Below are 20,421 nucleotides of genomic sequence, written 5' to 3' on the forward strand. Positions count from 1 at the left end.
TCTGAGATGTGTCCAGGCTGGGGTGCTGGCTCTAAGGTGTAAGGCAGCCAGACTGTGGGGTCTCCCTCATCCTAGGAAGGGCTCAGTCCTGGGTCCTGCACCAGGGAGTCCACTTAGATACAGTGCCCTGACTCAGCCCAGACCCAGGGGCCTTGGCAGTTTGGCCCACATGCTATTGCCAGGTGTCCGCAGGGCAGACTCTGACAGCTCTTGCTGTCTCTCCCACCCCCACACATGGGGTCACTCAGGATCCCCACAAGATTTTCTGCAAGAGTAGGGGGTTAAACACACACAGATGGCTGAAGCCAGGGAAAATGAGCAGGGGCTGGACAGGACAGTGGAAGAAAGATCCAGGGGAAATAGCTGGCAAAGGGGGAGCAGAAAGGGAAGAGAAAGCATGAGGGGGGAGGTTGTGGGGAGGGATACTGGGTGGAGGGGCACAATCTGGTGGGGGGCAGGAGTAGAGGGCCAGATTGTAAGAAGGGCAGGGTCCATGGGCATAACCTCCATACAGAATTTTCAGGAAGTTGCCTAGCAACTAGGACTCCCCCATTGCCCAGACCAATCCATACGGGCAGGTAAGGGCTTTAACCTGAGAGACACCCCTCCATTCCCGTGGCCCCAAACCCTGGCCCAAGCTGCTGGGATGCTGGGGGAGAAGTCGACTCCCAGAGGGGGAAGCTGCCCTTGAAGTTGCCTTTCCCCCGTGGCAGGGTGAGTGGGCCGCCCTAGTCCGGGCTGGTTCCGAGCTGTTAACCCCCCTTCTCCTGCAGCCTCCAGCATCATCATGGCTGCCCCGCGCCTCCAAGTGCGGATCATCTTCTGGTGAGTGGCAGCGTTACCCCCACCCATATCTCCTACTCAGCACTGCCCCATAGGCACTCTCACCCAGCATCCTCACGGGTACCTCTCACCCAGCATCACTCCATGTGCACCCCTCACCCGGCATCACCCCCATGGGCACCCCTCTCTTGGCATCACCCCATAGACACCCCTAGCTCAGCAATGCCCCCAGGGCATCCCTACACCACCCCCATTGGCACTCCTCACCCAGCACAACACACATAATAGTGTTCCCTCTATTCTTTTCCATCCATGTGTGGAATAATTTTTATGTGCACTGAGGCATCTGTGAATGTGCACCACCAGTAGAAACACAAACCTAGCTGTGAGTGCTCTGCTAATCAGCATTCGAATCTCTCCTGAGTGGCTGCCGAATGCTTGCAGGGAACACTGTCCCCCTCGCCCCGCTCACCCAGCACTCCCTCCAGGGTCACCCCTCATGCAGCATTGCTCCCATCGGCATGCCTTACCCCCCCAGGGCACACTCCATACAGCTTCATTCCCATGGGCACCCTCACCCAGAACAATTTCCATGGTCATGCTCCATACATCACCACCCTTAGGGGCACCCATTACCGAGCACCACCTTCCATGGGAACCCCTCAGCCAGAACCCATGAGCACACCCCATACACTTCTGAGTCCTCATGGGCACCTCTTACCTGGCATTGCCCCCTGGTACCTCCAATTAGCATCCAGCACTGCCCCCCTAAGGGCACAGTCCACCTTAGGCACTGGGTCCTTGCCTCAGCTTCCCTTCCCATCTCCTCAATTCTGACTCCCCCTGCCACTGGGCCTCTGCCCAAACCCCAGCCCCCCTGCCCATAGGGGTTCCCTCTCAGCATGGTGTCGCTTCACACTGATGCGCCATTTGCCTTGTAGTGGCAGTTGAGGATACAGAAGCCGGGTGAGTACAGTGTATATCCTCCCCCTCTCCCCCCCCCCCAGTGAGAGACTCAGCCTGTAGTCCCTCCATTTCCCCTGTGCACCCTTCCAGTGCTCCATGTGCCCCTGGCTTTCATTGGGCCTTCATGTCTTCATCTGTGGGGGCTCCCCAGGCTCTTTTCCCTAGCAATCTGCCCCCAGGGTCCCTCCTGCAGAAGGTGTTGGACTGCACGGCTGGTAGCGTCTCCCCCTCTGAGGAGTTGGATACCCTGGGTGATGCCAGAGGGCAGAGGGGATTTGTGGGCCTAACAGGCTCCCTGGGCTGGGGAAAGGGGAACAGAGGCAGGGCCTTCCACACCTCACTGACCCTCCCCCATCTCTCCTTCTACTCCCCCTAGTTCCTGCAGCTGCAGGAGTTCCTAGAGAAACGCTTCCCAAAGCAGCTGGAGATTGTGAGTCACCCTGGATCAGGCATGGGTTGAGGGACCAGGTGCAGGAGGGCAGGGAACCAGGTGCAGGAGGGGAGCAGCGGGCATAGGAGGGACAGAAAATCAGGGTTGGGAGCTCTGGGAAGGATTAGAGCAGCAAGCCCCACACTGCTCACCTGAGCCCCCAAGGGCATCCTCCAATTAGTGTGGGGATCACATGCCCCTTGGCCCCTCATGATTTCACCCCCCACTCTGGGACAGTTCTCCATAGGGCTCAGCACCCTGCAGTTTGGTCACCACATACTTGCTCTCTCCCAGACAGGGGAAATGGCTCCCAGTTCTGGGGCCTTCGAGATTCTTCTTCCGGACAGCGGCCGGGTCCTGCACTCCAAGATCGTGAGTACCCGGTGGGCGCTGTGTGTGGGCACCTGCCAGCTGGGGGCTGGGCAGCAATGTTCCCTCTAATTGTTTCCATCCATGTGCAGAATAAATGTTGCTATGTGCACTAAAGCATGAGTGGATATGCACCACCAATACAGCCACACTTGAATCTCTCTTGGGTGGCCGCCCAACTGCTCAGCTTACAGGGAACACTGCTGGGCAGGGGTACTATGCTATGGGCACATCCCTTGCTCTGGGGGAGCTGAGGGGTACTGTGTTGGGGGCACATCCCCAGTTCTGGGGGCACTGTGCTGGGGGCACATCCTCAGCTCAGAGGGGGACTGCGCAGGGGCACTCTTCTGGGAGGCACATCTGCTTTGGGGGGCTGGGCAGGAGCATCTTGCTGGAGGCACATCCCTGTTTTCGGAGCCAGAGTAGGGGGACACATCTTCAGTGTCGGGGGGACTGGGCAGGAAGGCAGGAAGGCAGGAGAGCAGGGGCATCATGGGCAACACAGACTGACCCGTCCCCTGCTCCCACAGAATGGCGATGGCTACGTGGACAGTAATGCCAAAGTGCAGCGCATCTGTGAAGGCATCAGCCAGGTCCTGAAACAGTAGCAAGCAGGGATTGGGTAAGAGACCCCTGGGTGAGGGGTTGGATAGATTAGGAGCCCCAAGGGACAGGAGGTAACATGCCATCCCATGTGGGGTGGGGCTCTGTGGGAGGGTGGGGGATATGCAGAACCCACTCCAGGCTGTGTGATGTTGCTGGAAGGGTGACACACCCCAGCCCCTGTGGGGTCAGGGCTCTTGGGGAGGTTGGGAGACAGGCTCCAGCCTATGTGAGGTCACAGAACACACGCCAGGAGCTGACACTGCCCCATCTCCCCTCTCTCCACACAGGGTGCTATGCTTTCCAGGGCAGCACATGACGGGATCAGCCAAAAGGGAGTCACAGCCCAGGCTAGTCCCTGACCTCCCTCCCGGTGCTCCAATCCCTGGGGCTGTTGCCAAGCAATAAAGAGCAACATCCTGGCAGGCAGCTCCATGCTATTTATTTACAGGGACTGCAGCCATCTAAAAGGAGCAGCCCCACATCAGCCTCGTCCTGTGGCATGTCCTGTCCGGAGGGGAGCCCCATCCTGGGCCGTGACCTTCCTGAGTGTGGAGTCCAGGGGCAGCTCTGTCCAAAGCGCAGCAGTTTCCAAAGCCCCATTGTGCAGCTGAGCCTGGGAAGTCACTTTCTGCTCCTCTCTTCATTTTCTGTCATTAGGGCTGCCAGCACCGCACTGCTCCCCTCTCTCCACGGCGCTGGCTCCTCCACCAGGAATCGCACAGGGGCAGAGGCACTGCCTGGGGCAGGCAAAGAGCAGCAGCTCTCAACTCCCCAATCTGCCTGAGGCATGGGGGGAGCAGAGGCTGTTCATGTGGAGTCGCTGCCATTCCCCCTCTCACTCCTCACAGTGCTGGTTCTGAGGCGGCTCCCATGGCTCACACTGTGGTCTCGTACTCGAGAATCACCGTGGGGAGGAGGGAGGGCAGTGATGGGTGTCTCTTCCTGGGGGCCTCACCACCCCCCCTACCTGCAGCCAGGCAGCAGGATCCCTGAAGTGCACCAAATTCAGGCTGCACGGTGGCTGTGTGGATTCCATGCTCCCAGAACACCTGCTGGATCCTCCGGACCACGGCCCCATAGGAGGTGGCATCCAAGCACCAGACATGGGCTGTGGCCACCAGGTTGTGGGCACTGTCCAGCTGCCAGACATGGAGCTCACGCAGGGCTGCCACCCCTTCTGTGCCCCTGAGATGCGACTCAAGTTGCCACAGATCCAGATGGTCAGGCATGGCCTGCAGAAGCACCAGGGCTGAGTCCCGCAGGGATGGGGCAGCCAAAAGGATCAAGGCTAGTACCACAGCCACACAAAGCCCAGGGTCCAGGTACAGAAGCCAGCAGGGCCCCAGCTCTGCCATGGATGTTGCAGAGCTGCCCAGGGGCTGGCACAGCATCCCAGTGCAGGGGGGCAGACAAGTCACATGCTCTGTGAATGGGGGCCACAGCAGGTGGAAGGCAAGCGAATAGAGCAGCACAGCAGCAGGGCCCAAGGAGGTAGACACGAAGCGAAGGCAGAGGGCCAGCCAGGCACCAGACTCCTCTGCTGGCAAGCACCCATCCTTTAGCCAGGGCTGCCTGTTCCCCAGCAGGTCTGTGTGGGGGAAGGAAGAAGTGTGAAAGGAGTGTAGGAGCAGCATCCCACGCTACAGCTGAGGGGCAAAGGGCAGGGATCAGTATGGGGCAAGGAGCAAAGAGACTTTGTCTACACTTGCAATCGATCCACAAACTTTTTGTCATTCATTGGTGCTTAACTCCTCCCCCACCCCTCAGCCCCTGGCCAAATGAGAAAAATTTTGGGGCAGCAAATCCCAGTGTAATGCTGCTTTGTTGGCTCTCCTGCTGACAAAGCAAAAGCACCTTGTGGGGGCTCAACGTATTTGTCTGCAAAAGTCCTACAACAGCATTCACATGTACCAACTCTTAGCAACAGGGCTACTTAAAACCTGCTTAGTGTAGATGTAGCCTAAGGGATTCATCGGTTACACAAGCAAACTCTCCCACCCACAGCTGAAGGAATGGCCTAGTAACCCTCCCTCCCACATCCTCCCTCAACCACCCTGCTCCACACACACAGCTGGCCTGACCTGGCGTCATACCAGGACATAAGAACAGCCATACTGGGTCAGACCAAAGGTCTAGCTAGCCCAGTATCCTGTCTTCTAACAGTGGCTCATGGCAGGTGCCCCAGGGGAAATAAACAGAACAGGTAGTTCCCAAGGGTATGTCTAGACTACATGCCTCTACCGACAGAGGCATGTAAACTAGGCTACCCGACATAGTCAATGAAGCGGGAATTTAAATATCCCCGGCTTCATTACAATAAAAATGGCCACCGCGCTTCACTGGCTCAGCTGATCGTTGGCACAGCGCACGAGTCAAGACGCGGATCGGTCAACAGGGGAAGCCTTTGTCGTCCGCTCCCGTAAGCCTCTTACAGGAGTGGTCGACAAAGGCTTCCCCTGTCAACCGATCTGCGTCTTGACTGTGACAACGATCAGCTGAGCCGGTACAGCGCGGCGGCCATTTTTATTTTAATGATGCCGGGGATATTTAAATCCCCGCTTCATTGACTATGTCGGGTAGCCTAGTTTACATGCCTGTTGGCAGAGGCATGTAGTCTAGACATACCCCAAGTGATCCACCACCTCTCCCTTATTCCCAGCTTCTGACAATCAGAGGCTAGGGACATCATTCCTACCCATCCTGGCTTATAGCCATTGATGGACATATCCTCCATTAAATTATCTAACTCTTTTTTGAACCCTGTTAAAGTCCCGCCTTTACAACATCCTCTGGCAAGGAGTTCCATGAGTTGACTGTGTGTTACATGAAGAAAAACTTCCATTTGCTTGTTTTAAACCTGCTACCTATTAATTTAATTTGTGACCCCTAGTTCTTATGTTATGGGAACAAGTAAATAACTTTTCCTTGTTTTCGTTCTCTACACTAGTCATGATTTTATAGCCTTCTATCATATCCCCCTCTTAGTCTCCTCTTTTCTAAGCTGAAAAGTCCCAGTCTCTTTAATCTCTCTTCATATGGCAGCCATTCCAAACCCTTAATTGTTGCCTTTTTCTGAACTTTTTCCCGTGCCAATGTATCTTTTTTGAGATGAGGCGACCACATCTCCACACAATATTCAAGATGTGGGGGTACCATAGATTAATACAGAGACAATAAGATATTCTCTGTCTTGTTCTCTATCCCTTTTTTAATGATTCCTAACATTCTGCTAGGAATACCACCCCCACCTCCGCCCTCCCTCTAGCTGAGAGACAGGCTGGCTTCGTACCACTCCCCCTCAGCAGGACTCACCTTGTGTCTCCTGGGCAGAGGTGTCTGTGGCTGAACTCCCTCTGCTGGTGCTGACATTGCTGTTGCGGTGACTCTCCCCGACCAGACAGTGCTGCCCATCCAGCCTCAGCCCAGCCAGATGGACGAAGAGCCCTGCAGTTCCCACTCCCACCAGTGTCAGGGGCCGCTCTGTCACTTGGGGATGCCCTGCCCGCTGCAGTGCCCTGAGCAGCAGGGCCAGGCATAGTGCTGTCAGGAACACGCTGCACACCAGGGTCCCTGCCACTCGGGCCCTCACCCATCCAAAGGTGTTCCTGGAATCGCAGTGTGCTCTGCAGGCCAGCTGGCTATCCAGCAGAGCTAACCCCAGTGCCAGCACCAGCCCCAGTGTCTGGAGGGAGCAGGAGAGAGCCAGCAGAGAGCCTGTGACCTGGCTGCTCACCACCTCTGCCAGGAACAGGCCGAGGGCAAGACAGAGCTGGGCAGTTAGCCAGCCCTGATGCCCCTGCAGCCCTGGTCCTGCTAAACAGCCCTGATGCCTCAGCCCCATCTGCACTCTGGGCAGCCCCATCCCTGCCCCAGGATCTCCTGCCTCAATGTGGACTCCTGTTCCTCTCTAGGCTCTGTGCTCCTGTCCCTACCCCAGCCTACTCCCCAAGCAATCGCCTCTGCCCCAGCAGCCTCCTCCCTATCTGGGCTCTGGGATCCTGTGCCTGCCCCTGCTGCTCTGTACTTGTCGCCAGGAGTTTGCACTCGGAGTGGCTGGCCAGTGCACAAAGTCCCATGGTCCCTGGGGGTCCCTTAAAGGGGCAGTGCCTGCTCCTTCCCCCATGGCTGCTTGCCCAGTTTGCCGCCCGCTGGCAAGCACAGCACACAGGCTGCTCTCAATCTCACAGCCCCTGACTCAGAGCAAGAAGATGTACCCTCTTCTGTCTGCAGTCTGGGGTAGACTAATGGGCAGGTGCCCCCTTTCTGTATCAGGCAGTTCAGACATGGGAACCCCAAGGGCCTCTGTTCTGGGGAAACTGGGATTCCCAGCTCCACCCAAACAGTCTGTACTGGGGAAAACTGGGAATCCTGGTCCCAGCAGAGGCTTCATAGATTCAGATTCCAAGACCAGAAGGAATCACTGGTCATTTAGTCTGGCTCACCGTATAATTCAGGCCACAGGTCTTCATTGCATTAATTCCTGATGGAACTGGAGGAGGCATGTTAGAAAAATATGCCATCTAAAATTAAAAATGATCAGTTAAGGAGACTCCACCACTGTTCCAATGGTTAACCTGTTCCAATGGTTAATTACCCTCACTGTCAAAAATGTACCCCAAATTTTCAGTCTGAATGTGTTGTGCTTCAGTTTCCAGTCATTGGATCGTATTAGACCTTTCTCCTGTTGATCAAAGAGCCCACTATTAAATATTTGTTCCCCATGGAGTTACTTAGGGTATGTCTACACTACAGAGTTAGTTCGAACTAACGGACGTTAGTTCGAACTAACTTTCATAGGCGCTACACTAGCGCTCCGCTAGTTCGAACTTAATTCAAACTAGCGGAGCGCTTAGTTCGAACTAGGAAATCCTCATTTTACGAGGATTAAGCCTAGTTCGAACTAGCTAGTTCGAATTAAGGGGTGTGTAGCCCCTTAATTCGAACTAGTGGGAGGCTAGCCCTCCCCAGGTTTCCCTGGTGGCCACTCTGGCCAACACCAGGGAAACTCTATTGCCGCCCTCCCGGCCCCGGACCCCTTAAAGGGGCACGGGCTGGCTACGGTGCCCGTGCCAGGTGCAAGCCTGCCAGCACCCAGCCAGCAGACCCTGCACCTGGCACGGATCGAGCCAGCCACCCGATGCCCCCCAGCCCTCCCCCTCTTCTCGGGACCAGGCTGGCGGCTCCCGGGAGCTTGCCCAGGATCGCAAGAGGCCCTGGGCTAGTGCGGACATCGTGGACCTCGTCCACGATCTCCGCACTAGGCACAGGAAAGTGGCTGGCTAGGGCAGGAGAGCTGCCAGCCTGGCCACCCAGGAGCAGGTGTGCATGAAAATCAAGGGGGTCCACTGAGACCCCCGACCCTGAGCCCTGAGCTTACAATGGCCGTCCTGGGTCAGACCAAAGGTCCATCTAGCCCAGTAGCCTGTCTGCCGACAGCGGCCAACCCTAGGGACCTTGGAGGGGATGGACCGAAGACAGTGACCAAGCCATTTGTCTCGTGCCATCCCTCTCCAGCCTTCCACAAACCTTGGGCAGGGACACCACTCCTACCCCCTGGCTAATAGCACTCCATGGACCCAACCTCCATGACTTGATCTCACATCCCTTTAAACTCTGTTCTAGTTGTAGCCTTCACAGCCTCCTGCAGCAAGGAGTTCCACAGGTTGACTCTTTGCTTTGTGAAGAACAACTTTCTGTTACTAGTTTGAAGCCTGCTACCCATTCCTTTCCTTTGGTGTCCTCTAGTCCTTCTTTATGGGAACTAATGAAGAACTTTTCTGTATGCACCCTCTCCACCCAACTCCTGCTTTTAGAGACCTCTATCCTGTCCCCCCTCCGTCTCCTCTTTTCTAAGCTGAAAAGTCCCAGTCTCTTTAGCCTCTCTTCATATGGGACCTGTTCCCAACCCCTGATCATTGTAGTTGCCCTCCCCTCTCCCACCCTCTCTCTTCCCCTCTCCCACCTCCCTTTCCCAGTCTCCCCCAGTTTTGTTCAATAAAGACAGATTCCATTTTTGAACACAATTGTCCTTTATTTTGTACATCAAGAAAAGGGGCTAGGGAAGGGTAAGTGGAAGGAGGTGAGGGAGGAATGGGGCACGAGCCCCCGATGGGGAGGACTGAGCTGGCTCTGCGGGCTTCTGGGGGTGGAAGCTCTCCTGCAGCCCCCCAATTGCCCCCTCTCCCCAGATGGCAGCCTGCGGCAAGTGCAGCCGGTCTGATGGCCGAGTGCTGTGATGTGCCCAGTGTGGGCACTCCGGGCACTCCAAGCCAGGACTGGTTTGCAAGCGGGGCACCCTGAGAACTGTCTGTCCGGGGTGGGGGTCGGGTCCCTTTAAGCGCAGCCCTCGGCTAGCCTGAGACAGCATCTCCACGCTCTAAGTCCTCCTCTGATGCCCTGCCGGCATTGCTTCCGGCCATCCTTAAGCCCGGTTCAGGGTCCACTTAATGTGGACATGCTAGTTCGAATTAGCAAAACGCTAATTCGAACTAGTTTTTAGTTCTAGATGCGTTAGTTCGAATTAGCTTAGTTCGAATTAACTAATTCGAACTAAGTTAGTTCGAATTAACGTTGTAGTGTAGACATACCCTTAGAGACTAGGATCAAGTCACCCTTTAACCTTCTTTGTATTAAACTAAGTAGATTGAGCTCACTGAGTCTGCCACATGTTTTCTGATTCTTTAATCATGCGCCTTGCTCATGTATGACCCCTCTCTAACCTACCAGTATCATTCTTGAATTGTGGGCACCAGTTGGGACACAGGATTCCAGCAGCAGTCTAACCAGGCCAAATACAGAAATCCAATATCTTCTGCATTCCTTGCTGAGATTCCCGTTTATGCATTCCAGGATTGAATTAGCCTTTTTGGCCTCAGAATTGCATTGTGGAGTCATGTTCATCTGATTATTCACCGCAATCTCCAAGTCTTTTTTAGATTGCTGTTTCCCACAACAGAGTCCACCATCCTGTATTGCCTACACCTTTTTTATTCATAGCTGTGTACCTTTACATTTAGTTGTGTTAAAACATACCTTCTTTTCAGTTTATCAAGAGATCCAGATTTGTTCTGAATCAGTAACCGGTCCTCATTATCAATAACCAATCCCCCAATTTTTGTGTCATCTGCAAAGTTTGTCAGTGATTTTATGTGTCTTCCATGTTATTGATTAAGAAGTTAAAAAGCACAGGACCCAACACCGATCCTCTTTTCTCCTGTAAACCAAGGTCAGCTTTTTAACCAGCACCGGGGGCTGACAGCTTCCATGGACCCCATAGCAAGGTAAGGGGTGGCTCTAGGACTCTAGAAGGGGCCATGGTGCAGCAGGCCAGCTCCCCAGCCACCAGAGAAGGATGGGGCAGTGGCACAATATCCCAGCTCTCTGGCCACAGGGGAGGGTTAGGGCCAGGCTGCAGCACAGCAGCCCCAAATCTTCAGGTGGCCAGGAAGGATCGGGCTGTGAGTGGGCGGGGCTTGGCTGCCAAGGCGGGTCTCAGGCGGAAGGCATGGGGCTGGGGCTTGCCTTACCCGCAGCCCATGAATAGAAGCCACAGAAAACTGTGCAACCCATTTTGTATGACATAACCCTGATGGTGAACCCATTCAAATGCCTCCAGCAACCCACCTCCTGCCCAGCCCAGTGGCTTGGCAGTTTGCCAAACGGCCCAGCACAGAAAATCCACCAGGACTGATAATCTGTAGCTGTCCCAATCAAATGACTTTAGGGTCATGGGCTATCCACCTGGACCTCATCCAGGTGCCTGGATGGAGGGAGGGGTGGATACTGGAGATCCACCAGGAAGTGAGTAAGATGCTGCCTGGAATGGGAGGCAGACATTCCCATATGGAAGCAGGAGAGGAAGGAAGGGGAAGCGGAACATCCTGAAATACCAGCAGAGGCCTTGGACACACAAGACGGGAGATACAGCAGGATTTAGGTACTTCCCAGAGATCCATTAATCACTAGCACCTTTGAAGAGTAAAGTGATTGTGGTTCAGAGCTGTCTTTGCTAACTGAGTTCCCAGCCTTCCTGCTGTGTTGTCTCTCAAGGGGTTAAACTAGAAGCCCAGAGTGCCCCCAGCCCCCAGAGGTGTGTATGAGTGATCAGGAAGGCTAGGCTGGGGCCATCAATTCTGTGGTTGAGGGCTGCTGGGCTGTGGAACCCTATGGAGTCTGTGATGGTTGCCCCACCCCATGTTTTATGAAGTTTGTCTTATTAATATAAATATGTGTAGCCCAAGGCTGTTTTAAACAATCTGCTGGATCTGTATATCATTCTTGTATGTGACATTAGAAATATGAAGTATGAGACTATTTTAGTTTTAAATGTGCTAATGAGAGCCATTACTGGTGCCTTCCCCCCACCCCCCGTTTCCCACCAAAGCCTTAACAACTTGATGATCAACTTAACAACTTATAAACAGCCTTGTTTGTCCTGTAAGTCCAAAGATAACTGGACAAAAAGTAAGACATGAGACCATACCATCTGGTACTGGATTCCATTTTGACCCAAGTATTTTTTCAGGGAAGCAGCAATGTAGAACAAAAGATTCCCGCCCCAGGGAAAAGATTGTGTAAGCAAGGGGAAGCTATCAACCCATTGTCTTCTTACTCCAATGAGCTGTTCTAGGTACAATCTTCAGGTCAGAGACTCTTTTACCCTGGCCTGAGCCCACAGCTCTTTGTATCCTTTTACAGACCAGCCAAAGACAAAAGGTTGATAGCTTTCCCCTTGCTTAAAAAGTCTTTTCCCCAGGGCAGGAATCTTTTGTTCTATGTTCCCCCTTCCATGAAAAAATACTCCGGTCAAAATGGAATCCAGTACCAGATGCTATGGTCCCATGTCTTACTAGTTCAATCACCTTTGGATTTACAGGACAAACAAGGCTGTTTACAAGTTGTTAAGTTGAGCATCAAGTTGTTAAGGCTTGGAGGGGGATAGGCACCTTCATATTTCTAACATCACATACGAGGATGATACATGCTTCAAAATAGAATATACAGATCCAGCAGATTGCAACATTAAAATGGATAGGTTACATGAGGTATTTTGTTCAAAGCAGCTATGAGTTATGCATATTTATATTCATACGCCAAACATAAAGCATGGGGGAGGCATCATAGGGTCAACCGAGAAACCCAGGGCTGGGAACAATGACCTTGCTTGGCCCAAACCCAGCTCCCCCTGGGTCCCTGCACAACAGACAGGACATAGATCACATAATGCCAGGTTCACAGTGTAATTGACAGAGGTTTGCCTGGATGTGGCTGGGCCCAGCAGGATTGGCCTTTTACGGCGAAGGCTCAGCTGGGCCTGGGGCCTCTTCAGTGCCAGGTGGCCCCTCATCCCCAGTGTCAATGTCATAGTGGGGTGGGACCTGCCTGTGCCCAGCACTGGGCACATACTCCACTACTTGGACACGGCCATCAGGCCTCTCCAGTTGCCGGTAGCGGGGGCAGCCCACAGCATAGAACAGCTGCTCTTTGATCCTGCGGCCCCGCTCTAGCCCCTGGCTTGGGGGCTCTGCTGGATTCAACTCTTGCTCTACCAGTGAGCGAAACAGCTGCTGGTACTCGCCTAGGGACAGACCGTGGATCTGGAGTGGCTGGACAGCCTGAGCCTTTGCTCTCCTCTTCACCCTGGCGGGCTGGGGACTGCAGAAGACTCTGGCTGCTGTGTTTCCAGGGGGCACAGAGGCCCAGGGTCCCTGTGAAAAAGGCCAGAGCTAGAGTGAAGGGCCAAACCAGGACTAAGAGCTACACATCCCGCCCTGACAGCAACCCCCTGTCGCTGCCTTCCTCAAGTCCTACAGGCTAGGAGTGTGGACCTCTCCACTTCACATAAGCCAGCTGTATAATAATGCCCATGCTGCTCCCTCTAGAGGCCTCCCTTTAGCTGAGCATCCCAGCACTTTCTAACCAGCAATTCACTAACACCAGGAAGGAATCATGGAGAGCACTGAGATGGAGATGCCTCTGGTGAGAGGCAGGGACTGTTTGTATGTTGATCCCTCACCTGGCACCTCACCTCTGGGGTGGGGCACAAGGGCTCTCTCTACAGCAGTGGTCATCAACCAGTAGATCGGGATTTACTGATAGATTTTGGTGATCCTGACTGGTTTGGCCAGGAGGCTGTCAAGTGCTCCTGTAGCCAGACAGCTCCTCACCCCACTGCTGCACATCTCCTGCCCTTTGCCTTGGAGCTGCCTCCCCCCGCCCCTCCAGGAGCCTCCTGCTTGCTGGGCAGTGGAGGAAGAGAAGAGGCACTGATGTCAAGATGCCCCCTCTCCCACCCTGTATCCTATCTCCACAGAGCAGGGCGGGGGGCACAACAGGACTTGGGATGGAGTTTGCTGGCTGCTTTTGGGAGTGATGCAGGGTCAGGGCAGGGGTGAGCCTGCCTTAGTCCCACTGAACTGCCACCCAGGAGCCACCTGAGGTAAGCAGGGCCCAGTCAGAGCCCACATCCTGAAACCCTTCCCCCCTTGCATGAACCCCCTCTTGCAACCCAAGCCCCTCATACTCCTGCATCTAAACGTCCTCCCAAAGCCTGCACCTAGAACCCCCTCCGGCACCCCAACTGTCTGCCCCAAGCTCAGCTCAGAGCCCCTCTCACACTCCACATCCATTAATCCAAGACTAGAGCCGCCCCCCTGGCACACTGCCCCTGCCTGGTGAAAATGAGGGAGGATGGGGGAGGGATGGAGGATGGAGTGAGTAGGGGCGGGGCCTTGGAGAAGGGGCACGAAGGAGGCGGGACAAGGGTATTTGGGTGTTAGGTAGATCTTGGATTGAACTTAAATTTAAAAAGTGATCTCGTGCTTAAAAAGGTTGGAGACCCCTGCTCTACTGGGATACTCAATGCTGAGATGCAGGTCCCTCTCAGCTGGTGTTCAGGGGCTGTTTATACAGAGGATTCCCTGGTAGGGTTAGATAAGATGCTTTGTTCATACTTGTAGGATCTCTAAGGATCACTGACCAGCCTGGGCTGTGGCTCTGAGCCAGTTTCCCAGATCTCAGACCCCAATTTGTTATACACATACACCTGCACCAGCACTGCTGCCCTCCCAACTCACCTGACTAGCTCTGTGCTTTGAGCCCTGATGCATTTGCTGGCGTCTTCTGACCGAAGCCAGCCCCACTCTCTGTGAGCTGGGGACTCTTTGCATGCTGCCCTCAGTGTCTGTCCAGCTGCAGTAGTTGTGCTCCTGTGCCACAATGCTCCCGGGTGCCCAAGGGGCTGGGAGGATGCTGTGAGCTGGCCATGCTGGGTAGACCAAGGCTTGGCCTGCCCCATGAGGTATGAGGCCTGGGTGCGATCCTGCTTCTGGGGGTTGCTGCAAGGGGAGGATAGACAGACAGATGGGGGATGGTGAAAGTAGCTGCTGTTCTCAATATGACAGTATCTGACATTTCTCTAGTGAGATCCTAACAGGCACTGTGGCTCTGTATATACAGAGACTGCTTCTCCTGCTACTCAGATGCAGTTGGCTCTGGGGTGGGACACAGCAGCTGTTTACACAACAATTCCTCATGCAGCATTGAGATGAGGCTGGCACTGGGTGAGGTGTGGAGGCTGTTTATACAGGGATCCCTTGTCCAGAACTAAGCTGCAGCCTGTTCTAGGGAGGGGCACAGAGGCTATCATCCAGATCCCTCATCCAGTGGGAAGATGCAGCTGCCTCTGGGGTGGGGCAAGGTCGGACAACCATTTGATATCCACATAACAGACTTCTCCCATCCACTGCCTCTCACCATCCTGACTAGCCTGGGTGCTTCTCACCCTCTACTGGCACTGGACCCAGGAATGTCAAAGTTCTGCCCATGTGCGCAGGTTCCGGATGCAAGGCATCACCGAGGAAACATTTGTGCCCTCAGCTGGGATGTTCCAATCTGAGCGGTGTCATGCTGGCTTAGGGAGTTGTCTTTTATTGCCCCATCTCATGCCACATGTGCCCTCAAAGCAAACTCATCTCTTCTTCTGCCTGCCCCATAGTGCAAGAAAGGAACGAAGAGATTCCATCCATCACCTAAGATCTCAACCCCAGGGTTGAGGTCAGATTGGTTCCCTTAGTTCACATCTCCCTGTGTAAAGTCAAGCTGCCATCTCCACATCTTTCTTGCAGTAACAAGAGCTGGGACCCCTGAAATATCTCCTTTGCTTGCATTTCCCTGACTGGGGAGGTCCATCTCGCTCGGCTGGGGGTGGGGGGTGGATTTAGGAGACCATGAGGAATCTAGTGGGGAGCTGAGTTTGTAGAGGTCATGGCTAGGACTATAGTCCTAGCCAATGTTCCTTCTAAACCTTTCCATCCCTGTGTGGATTTTTTCCATCTACAGGAGGAATAAATGTTTATTCAAGACATTTACAAATGTGAACCACCGGTAGAAACAAAGCCTAGCTGTGGGCACTCTTCTAATCAGCTGGGTGGCATCTGAATCTCTCTTGAGCGGTTGCACAAGCGCACAGCTTACAGGGAACACTGGTCCTAGCCCAGTGTCTATTCCCTGCTGGGCCCTGGGCTATGTGCATCCCACAGGGCCTGGAGTTGGGATGCAGACTGTGGCTGTAGCACAGTCTCATCGGCATCACATAGCCCTGGCACTCAATAGGATACAAAAATTTGGCCTCATCAGGATTGTGGAGGTTGACTGGAACTGCTATTCCAGAGTCAAAGCAGCCACCCAGGGAGCTGCTCCAGAACAGTTCTAATGCTTTGAATCCATACTTTACCTTAATCCAAAATAACTTCACTGTGCAGACAAGCCCTAAATGAGTCTGACATTACAAATGTTTTTGATTTAATGAACACAAGTAATGTATCAATACTTTTAATTTAAGTGCTATTTTAAAAAAAATAGGTTGAAGCAAAAAATCAACTAGAAAGGGAACTTGAATAAAATAGGAAAATCATTAAAAGTCAGAAAAAAAATGCATGGACAGGCTATGGCTGGCTGGTGTTTTTCCATCACAGTAAAAAGCACCGAGACAAAATCAACATTTTGATCTCCACACAAAAATGACCTTTTAGTAGAGGCCAAATTAGTAGAATCTTATAACATGTACAACTGCTGATGGAGATTAGCAAGAGAAAGCAAAACACAACCTGACTGCTTTTCATATTTGTTTAGGTGTGTATGGTGCCTTAAATTCATACAAAACACAAAAACAGATGTTAGCAGCCACATAAAGGCCTGATCATGGACATTCTCCAGAGACTGCCTAGACCTCTGTGTAGCAGATAATATAATGGTGACTGATCACAGAGATGAGAAGGTTTCACAGGAAATATGGAAAAAGGGAAAACACTTTTGGGAGAATTTAATTTATCAAGGAAGCAGAATTCTGAATTGTCAGTGTAATACTGTGCAGTTCAATATTTGGGATTTATGCATCTCCTCATTTAGTTGTCATAATTCTGAAGTTTTATATGGGGGACCACTTCACTATATCTGAAGTGGCTCTAGGCTGTCCCAGAAGGGACAGGGCCTCTGGCAGAAGAGGCAGGGCCAGGACATTTTCATGCTCCCCCTCCCACAGACCCTGATTGACCTGTGGGTGGTGAAGCTAGGGTTACCAGGTAGACCCCCCCAAAAAAAACAAACACACTTGATCGTGGGTGGGTGAGGGGACTGTCTGGGAGGGGGCGGGGCTGGCCGGGAGGAAGGGGGGGCAGGAAGCACAGCTGGGGGGGGTCGGGGGCCGCGGGGCTGGCCGGGAGGAAGGGGGGCGGGAAGCAGAGCTGGGGGGATTCGGGGGCCAGGAGGAAGAGGGGGCCGGGAGGAAGGGGGGTGAGAAGCAGAGCTGGAGGGGGGCAGTGCAGCAGCACTGGCTAGGGGAGATCAGGAAGCGGAATGGGCCGTCGGGAAGCAGAGCTGGGGGGCGGTGGAGGGGGGCTGGCCAGGGAAGATCAGGAGGGGAAGTGGGGGAGAACCAGCCGGCCGGGAAGGGATGGGGGGTGAGCAAATCGGCCGGCGCTGAGTGGGACTCATCTGGACACTTGCAGATCCCGGGGCGCTGCCTGTCCCGCGCAGCCTCCCGGCAACACAAGTGAGGAGAAGGCTTCCCCTCCTCCTCACACTCAACCAACTGAGGGCTCCCAACGGCAATCGCGGCTCTGCCTCCCAGCTGGAACTCCCAGCTGCTCCCCCTGCCCACGCCAGGCTTCCGTCCAGTGCACAGCTGGAAAAATCAGAAAATACCGGACATTGCACGTGTCCAGTATTGTCTGATTTTTTTTACTGGACAGAGAGTGCAAATACCGGACTGTCCAGTAGAATACCGGACACCTGGCAACCCTAAGTGGAGCACATGAAGTTTTTGCCCCCATCTCCTCTACCTAGAGAGAACTGCCAGCTGTTCTGAACAGCTGGTGTAACCCAGATACCTAGTGTGGGTCACTGTCCCATGTAGTGGCACTTTGACCACTTACAGTGAGAGATAAGAACAAGGGAGCTCTACATCCTAAGCTGAGAGCCAGCTGGCTTTTAGCTTAAGTGGTAGAGGCTCCTACACTAAGCTTCAGACAGTCCTGGGTTCAAATCCACACTGTGGCAGTTATACTGGCAGTTCTAGGCACCTGCTCCCTTGCAAGGCAGGAGAAGACTTCACAAGCTTCCCCCACCCCCAGGCCAATCAGAGACTGAGGGTGGAAGGAGCATGCAAAGTTTCTCACTCCATGAGCCTGCGTGAGGGCAGGAAGCAAGAGACTTCAAAGGCCCTGATTGGTCTGGGGGCAGGGGAGTGGCAAGTCACCCACAGGCTGGATCCAGCCTGTGGGGTGCCCCCTTGCCCACCCCTGCAATAGAGCAATGATCACTGGGTTTGGAGTTGCTAAATCTGAACAAGCTCCTGCTGGTCCCAAGGGGACCATCTGACTCAGACAGTCTTGGCACAGCCAGGTTGCTTCCAACCCAAGGCCCTGCTACTGAGATTTTTCTCAGCTCCTCTGAGCCCCCACTCTGAGCCCAGTCTAGGGGGACACAGAGCTGGACCCGTTATCTCAGGGCGGCTAGATGCAGACTGACTGAAGCCAGCCTAAGCGGGTCCCGCATGCCCCAGTTCGGGCAGTTCAGGCCTACTTGGCCCTTCCTTATGGGCCAGAATGGGCCAGACTGTGTGAGGAATGGCCGCTGATGTCAAACCATTGCCTGTTGCCTGTCCCGGGCCTTACTTTTACTGGTTGCTGGTGAGAAGGGGCAGTGCCTGCTGAGGCACCTGGACTATAAGTACCAGCGGCTGCAGCCCCTACTCCCCTTTCCTCTGTGGCACAGTGTGGGAGGTGAGCACAGCAGAGGATGGGCCCCAATCTGCTTTAGGAGCTGGGAGTGGGTCATCCCATGACTCCTGTGAGGAGAAGTGGAGGTTGGGGTGTCCTGGCAGGACTTGGGGGGGTGCTCGCTCTGGCGGGGTGGGGAGGGTGACAGGGTGGGCCTGAGGTGTCCTGCCCAGGGTAGGAGGCAGCTGCCATGGAAAGGGTCTGACCTGCCAGCGCTGGTTGCCATGATGATTGTCCTTACACGTGTTAGAACTTCTGACACAGATGAAGTGAAACCAAGTCTGAGCCCCTGGTGCTGGGTCCCTCAGGCCTGCTTTGCCCAGAGTCTCTGCTGACCTGCACTTGTAAATGGGAGAAGAACATTCAATAAACCAGCAACAAAATCTCTGAGCTGGTTTCCTTGCTGAGCAGCACAGCACTGCCTTTGAGTGGGCGCAGTGTCCCTCTCATGGCTTCACCAGCTAGGCAGTGGTGCAAGAGGAAAAGCTCATTCATATCTAGTGCTATTTGGCTAGAACCCGACCTGGGCTCAGGCCCAGCCAAAGAGGTTGTGGGGCCCAAGGCAGCATGGCTAAGCCACATGGCCGCACAGCTCCCCATCAGAGCAGCGAGTGAGTGGGTGGGTGGATTGGCAGGGCCAGGAGCTGGGCAGCGCAAGGCCCTGAATGTGTGGAGCCGCGGGGCCCTGAATGCATGGGGCCCAAGGCAACTGCCTCACTCGCCATGCCCTAAGGCCGGGCCTGGCCGAGCTTTCAAGATCAAGCAACAGGTTGGTATCAGGGCAACACTCAGAGCATGATTAAACTGATCCACTTGGCCCTGCTGGGTGCAAGTATGAGCTGACATGGGGGAGGATGGCCTAATGGATCAGCCAGCTGCCTCTTGCACTTGGGAGTGTGAGTTTGAGTCCTGTCTTTCCCTGCTACAGAGGCTGTACCCTTTTCCTTCTGGTAGAGTGAGAGCACTGACTGGGGAAAGGCAGAGTACACACATGCTACCTGGAGGCATTCTCAACTGCATCCGTTGGTCAAATTGTGGTCATTGGGAGTTGGTGTTTTTCATGCCCATCCTCCTCACACACACTACACCAACTCCTGCACCCTCCCTCTTGGCCAGGCACCCAGCAGGGCCACCAATGACCATGACCATGAGCCCCACAGCAAGGTATGTATGGTGGGGTGGCTCCATACTTCCAGAGGAGGCAGAGCTGAGGCCAGTCAGTCCTTAGTGCTGCTTCCCCCACAGCTGTGTCCTGGAGCTGGGCTATGGTGCAGCTTTTCTGTGGCAAGCAGCTTACCCCATGTGCTGGAGCTGGGACCTACAAGGCCCCAATCGGGCAATTGTCCTGGGACAGGCCCTGCTGTCTGGCTCCCATCTAGCTGCAGGCACCTGCTCCCTGCACATCCCAATCCCCTGCCCTGTGTCCCTTATACTCCCCAAACCCTGACTCCTACACACACACACCCTGCCATAACGCTCCCACACACCCCAGCCCTATGCCCTGAGCCCCCTATACATCCCAACCCAGACTCCTGTACCCCCACCTCTTCAGAGCCAGCCCCCTGCCATAAGATTGACAGAAGACAGCCTGAATGTGTGCATGAAGCTGGACTTGACAGGTATGATGTAAACTTCAAAGAAATGTGCAAAAAGATGCATCAGCAGAAGTCCCATTAAATGAAGTCTGAGTACAATGTTTCATGTATGCTATTAATCATAATATCAATCATCAATAATATTAAGTTGCATATTTTCAGTTATGCAAATGGGCATTCATATATGGTTCTTTGTTGACCACTTGTTCTGAATTTTGATGTAGTTTGGCTCTTTGGTTTGAAAAGTTTGGCAACCCCAGGTCTAAAGCTTTGGGATGGGCATCAGGGTCATCAGCTCTTTTCCTCTGGCACCAGAGAAGAAGGATGGGTTGTTGATAAGGGCACTTGTCTGAAACTTGGGAAACCCAGCTCTGCCACAGACTTCCCTGTGTGG

General features: G+C 54.0%; 2 protein-coding genes, 1 long non-coding RNA gene and 1 other non-coding gene across 6 annotated transcripts; 2 read left to right on the forward strand and 2 right to left on the reverse strand.

The window, feature by feature from the left end:
• The first annotated feature begins 533 nt into the window (after positions 1–533).
• Positions 534–3,576, forward strand: LOC112544976 (uncharacterized). Of its 3 annotated transcripts, XR_003088369.2 has the most exons (7): positions 534–578; positions 774–825; positions 1,725–1,749; positions 2,126–2,179; positions 2,474–2,551; positions 3,079–3,170; positions 3,442–3,576. It is a non-coding gene; the product is annotated as an uncharacterized LOC112544976 (long non-coding RNA). The 3 variants fall into 3 exon arrangements; XR_003088368.2 differs by lacking the exon at positions 534–578 and having other exon boundaries at positions 587–825; XR_003088370.2 differs by lacking the exons at positions 534–578; positions 2,126–2,179 and having other exon boundaries at positions 587–825.
• A 78-nt stretch (positions 3,577–3,654) lies between these two features.
• On the reverse strand, positions 3,655–7,189 carry LOC142831020 (proton-coupled zinc antiporter SLC30A1-like). Its single transcript, XM_075939751.2, has 2 exons — positions 6,467–7,189; positions 3,655–4,742 (listed from the first exon to the last, which is right to left on the reverse strand). The coding sequence occupies exons 1-2, from the start codon at positions 7,014–7,016 to the stop codon at positions 4,030–4,032; spliced, it is 1,263 nt and encodes a 420-aa protein (XP_075795866.2). The 5' UTR covers positions 7,017–7,189; the 3' UTR covers positions 3,655–4,029.
• Positions 7,190–12,379: 5,190 nt separating this feature from the next.
• LOC112544977 (uncharacterized) lies at positions 12,380–15,001 on the reverse strand. The gene is made up of 3 exons (XM_089781366.1): positions 14,909–15,001; positions 14,230–14,490; positions 12,380–12,861 (listed from the first exon to the last, which is right to left on the reverse strand). Exons 1-3 carry the CDS (start codon positions 14,909–14,911, stop codon positions 12,445–12,447), a joined length of 681 nt encoding a protein of 226 aa, XP_089637492.1. The 5' UTR covers positions 14,912–15,001; the 3' UTR covers positions 12,380–12,444.
• Positions 15,002–18,653: 3,652 nt separating this feature from the next.
• LOC112544985 (small nucleolar RNA SNORD104) lies at positions 18,654–18,719 on the forward strand. Its single transcript, XR_003088378.2, has one exon. It is a non-coding gene; the product is annotated as a small nucleolar RNA SNORD104 (small nucleolar RNA).
• Positions 18,720–20,421: the final 1,702 nt, after the last annotated feature.

Source organism: Pelodiscus sinensis, chromosome 11, assembly GCF_052426305.1.
Source record: "Pelodiscus sinensis isolate ZL-2025 chromosome 11, ASM5242630v1, whole genome shotgun sequence".
In the NCBI taxonomy this organism is placed as follows: Eukaryota; Metazoa; Chordata; order Testudines; family Trionychidae; genus Pelodiscus; species Pelodiscus sinensis.

Coding starts and splice junctions, on each gene's coding strand:
- LOC112544977 (XM_089781366.1), bottom strand. Junction 12,862..14,229: donor CAAAGCACAGAGCTAGTCAG/GTGAGTTGGGAG, acceptor CCTTTTTCACAG/GGACCCTGGGCCTCTGTGCC.
- LOC142831020 (XM_075939751.2), bottom strand. CDS start 7,016: ATGGGGCTGCCCAGAGTGCAGATGGGGCTGAGGCATCAGGGCTGTTTA. Junction 4,743..6,466: donor CTCTGCCCAGGAGACACAAG/GTGAGTCCTGCT, acceptor TCCCCCACACAG/ACCTGCTGGGGAACAGGCAG.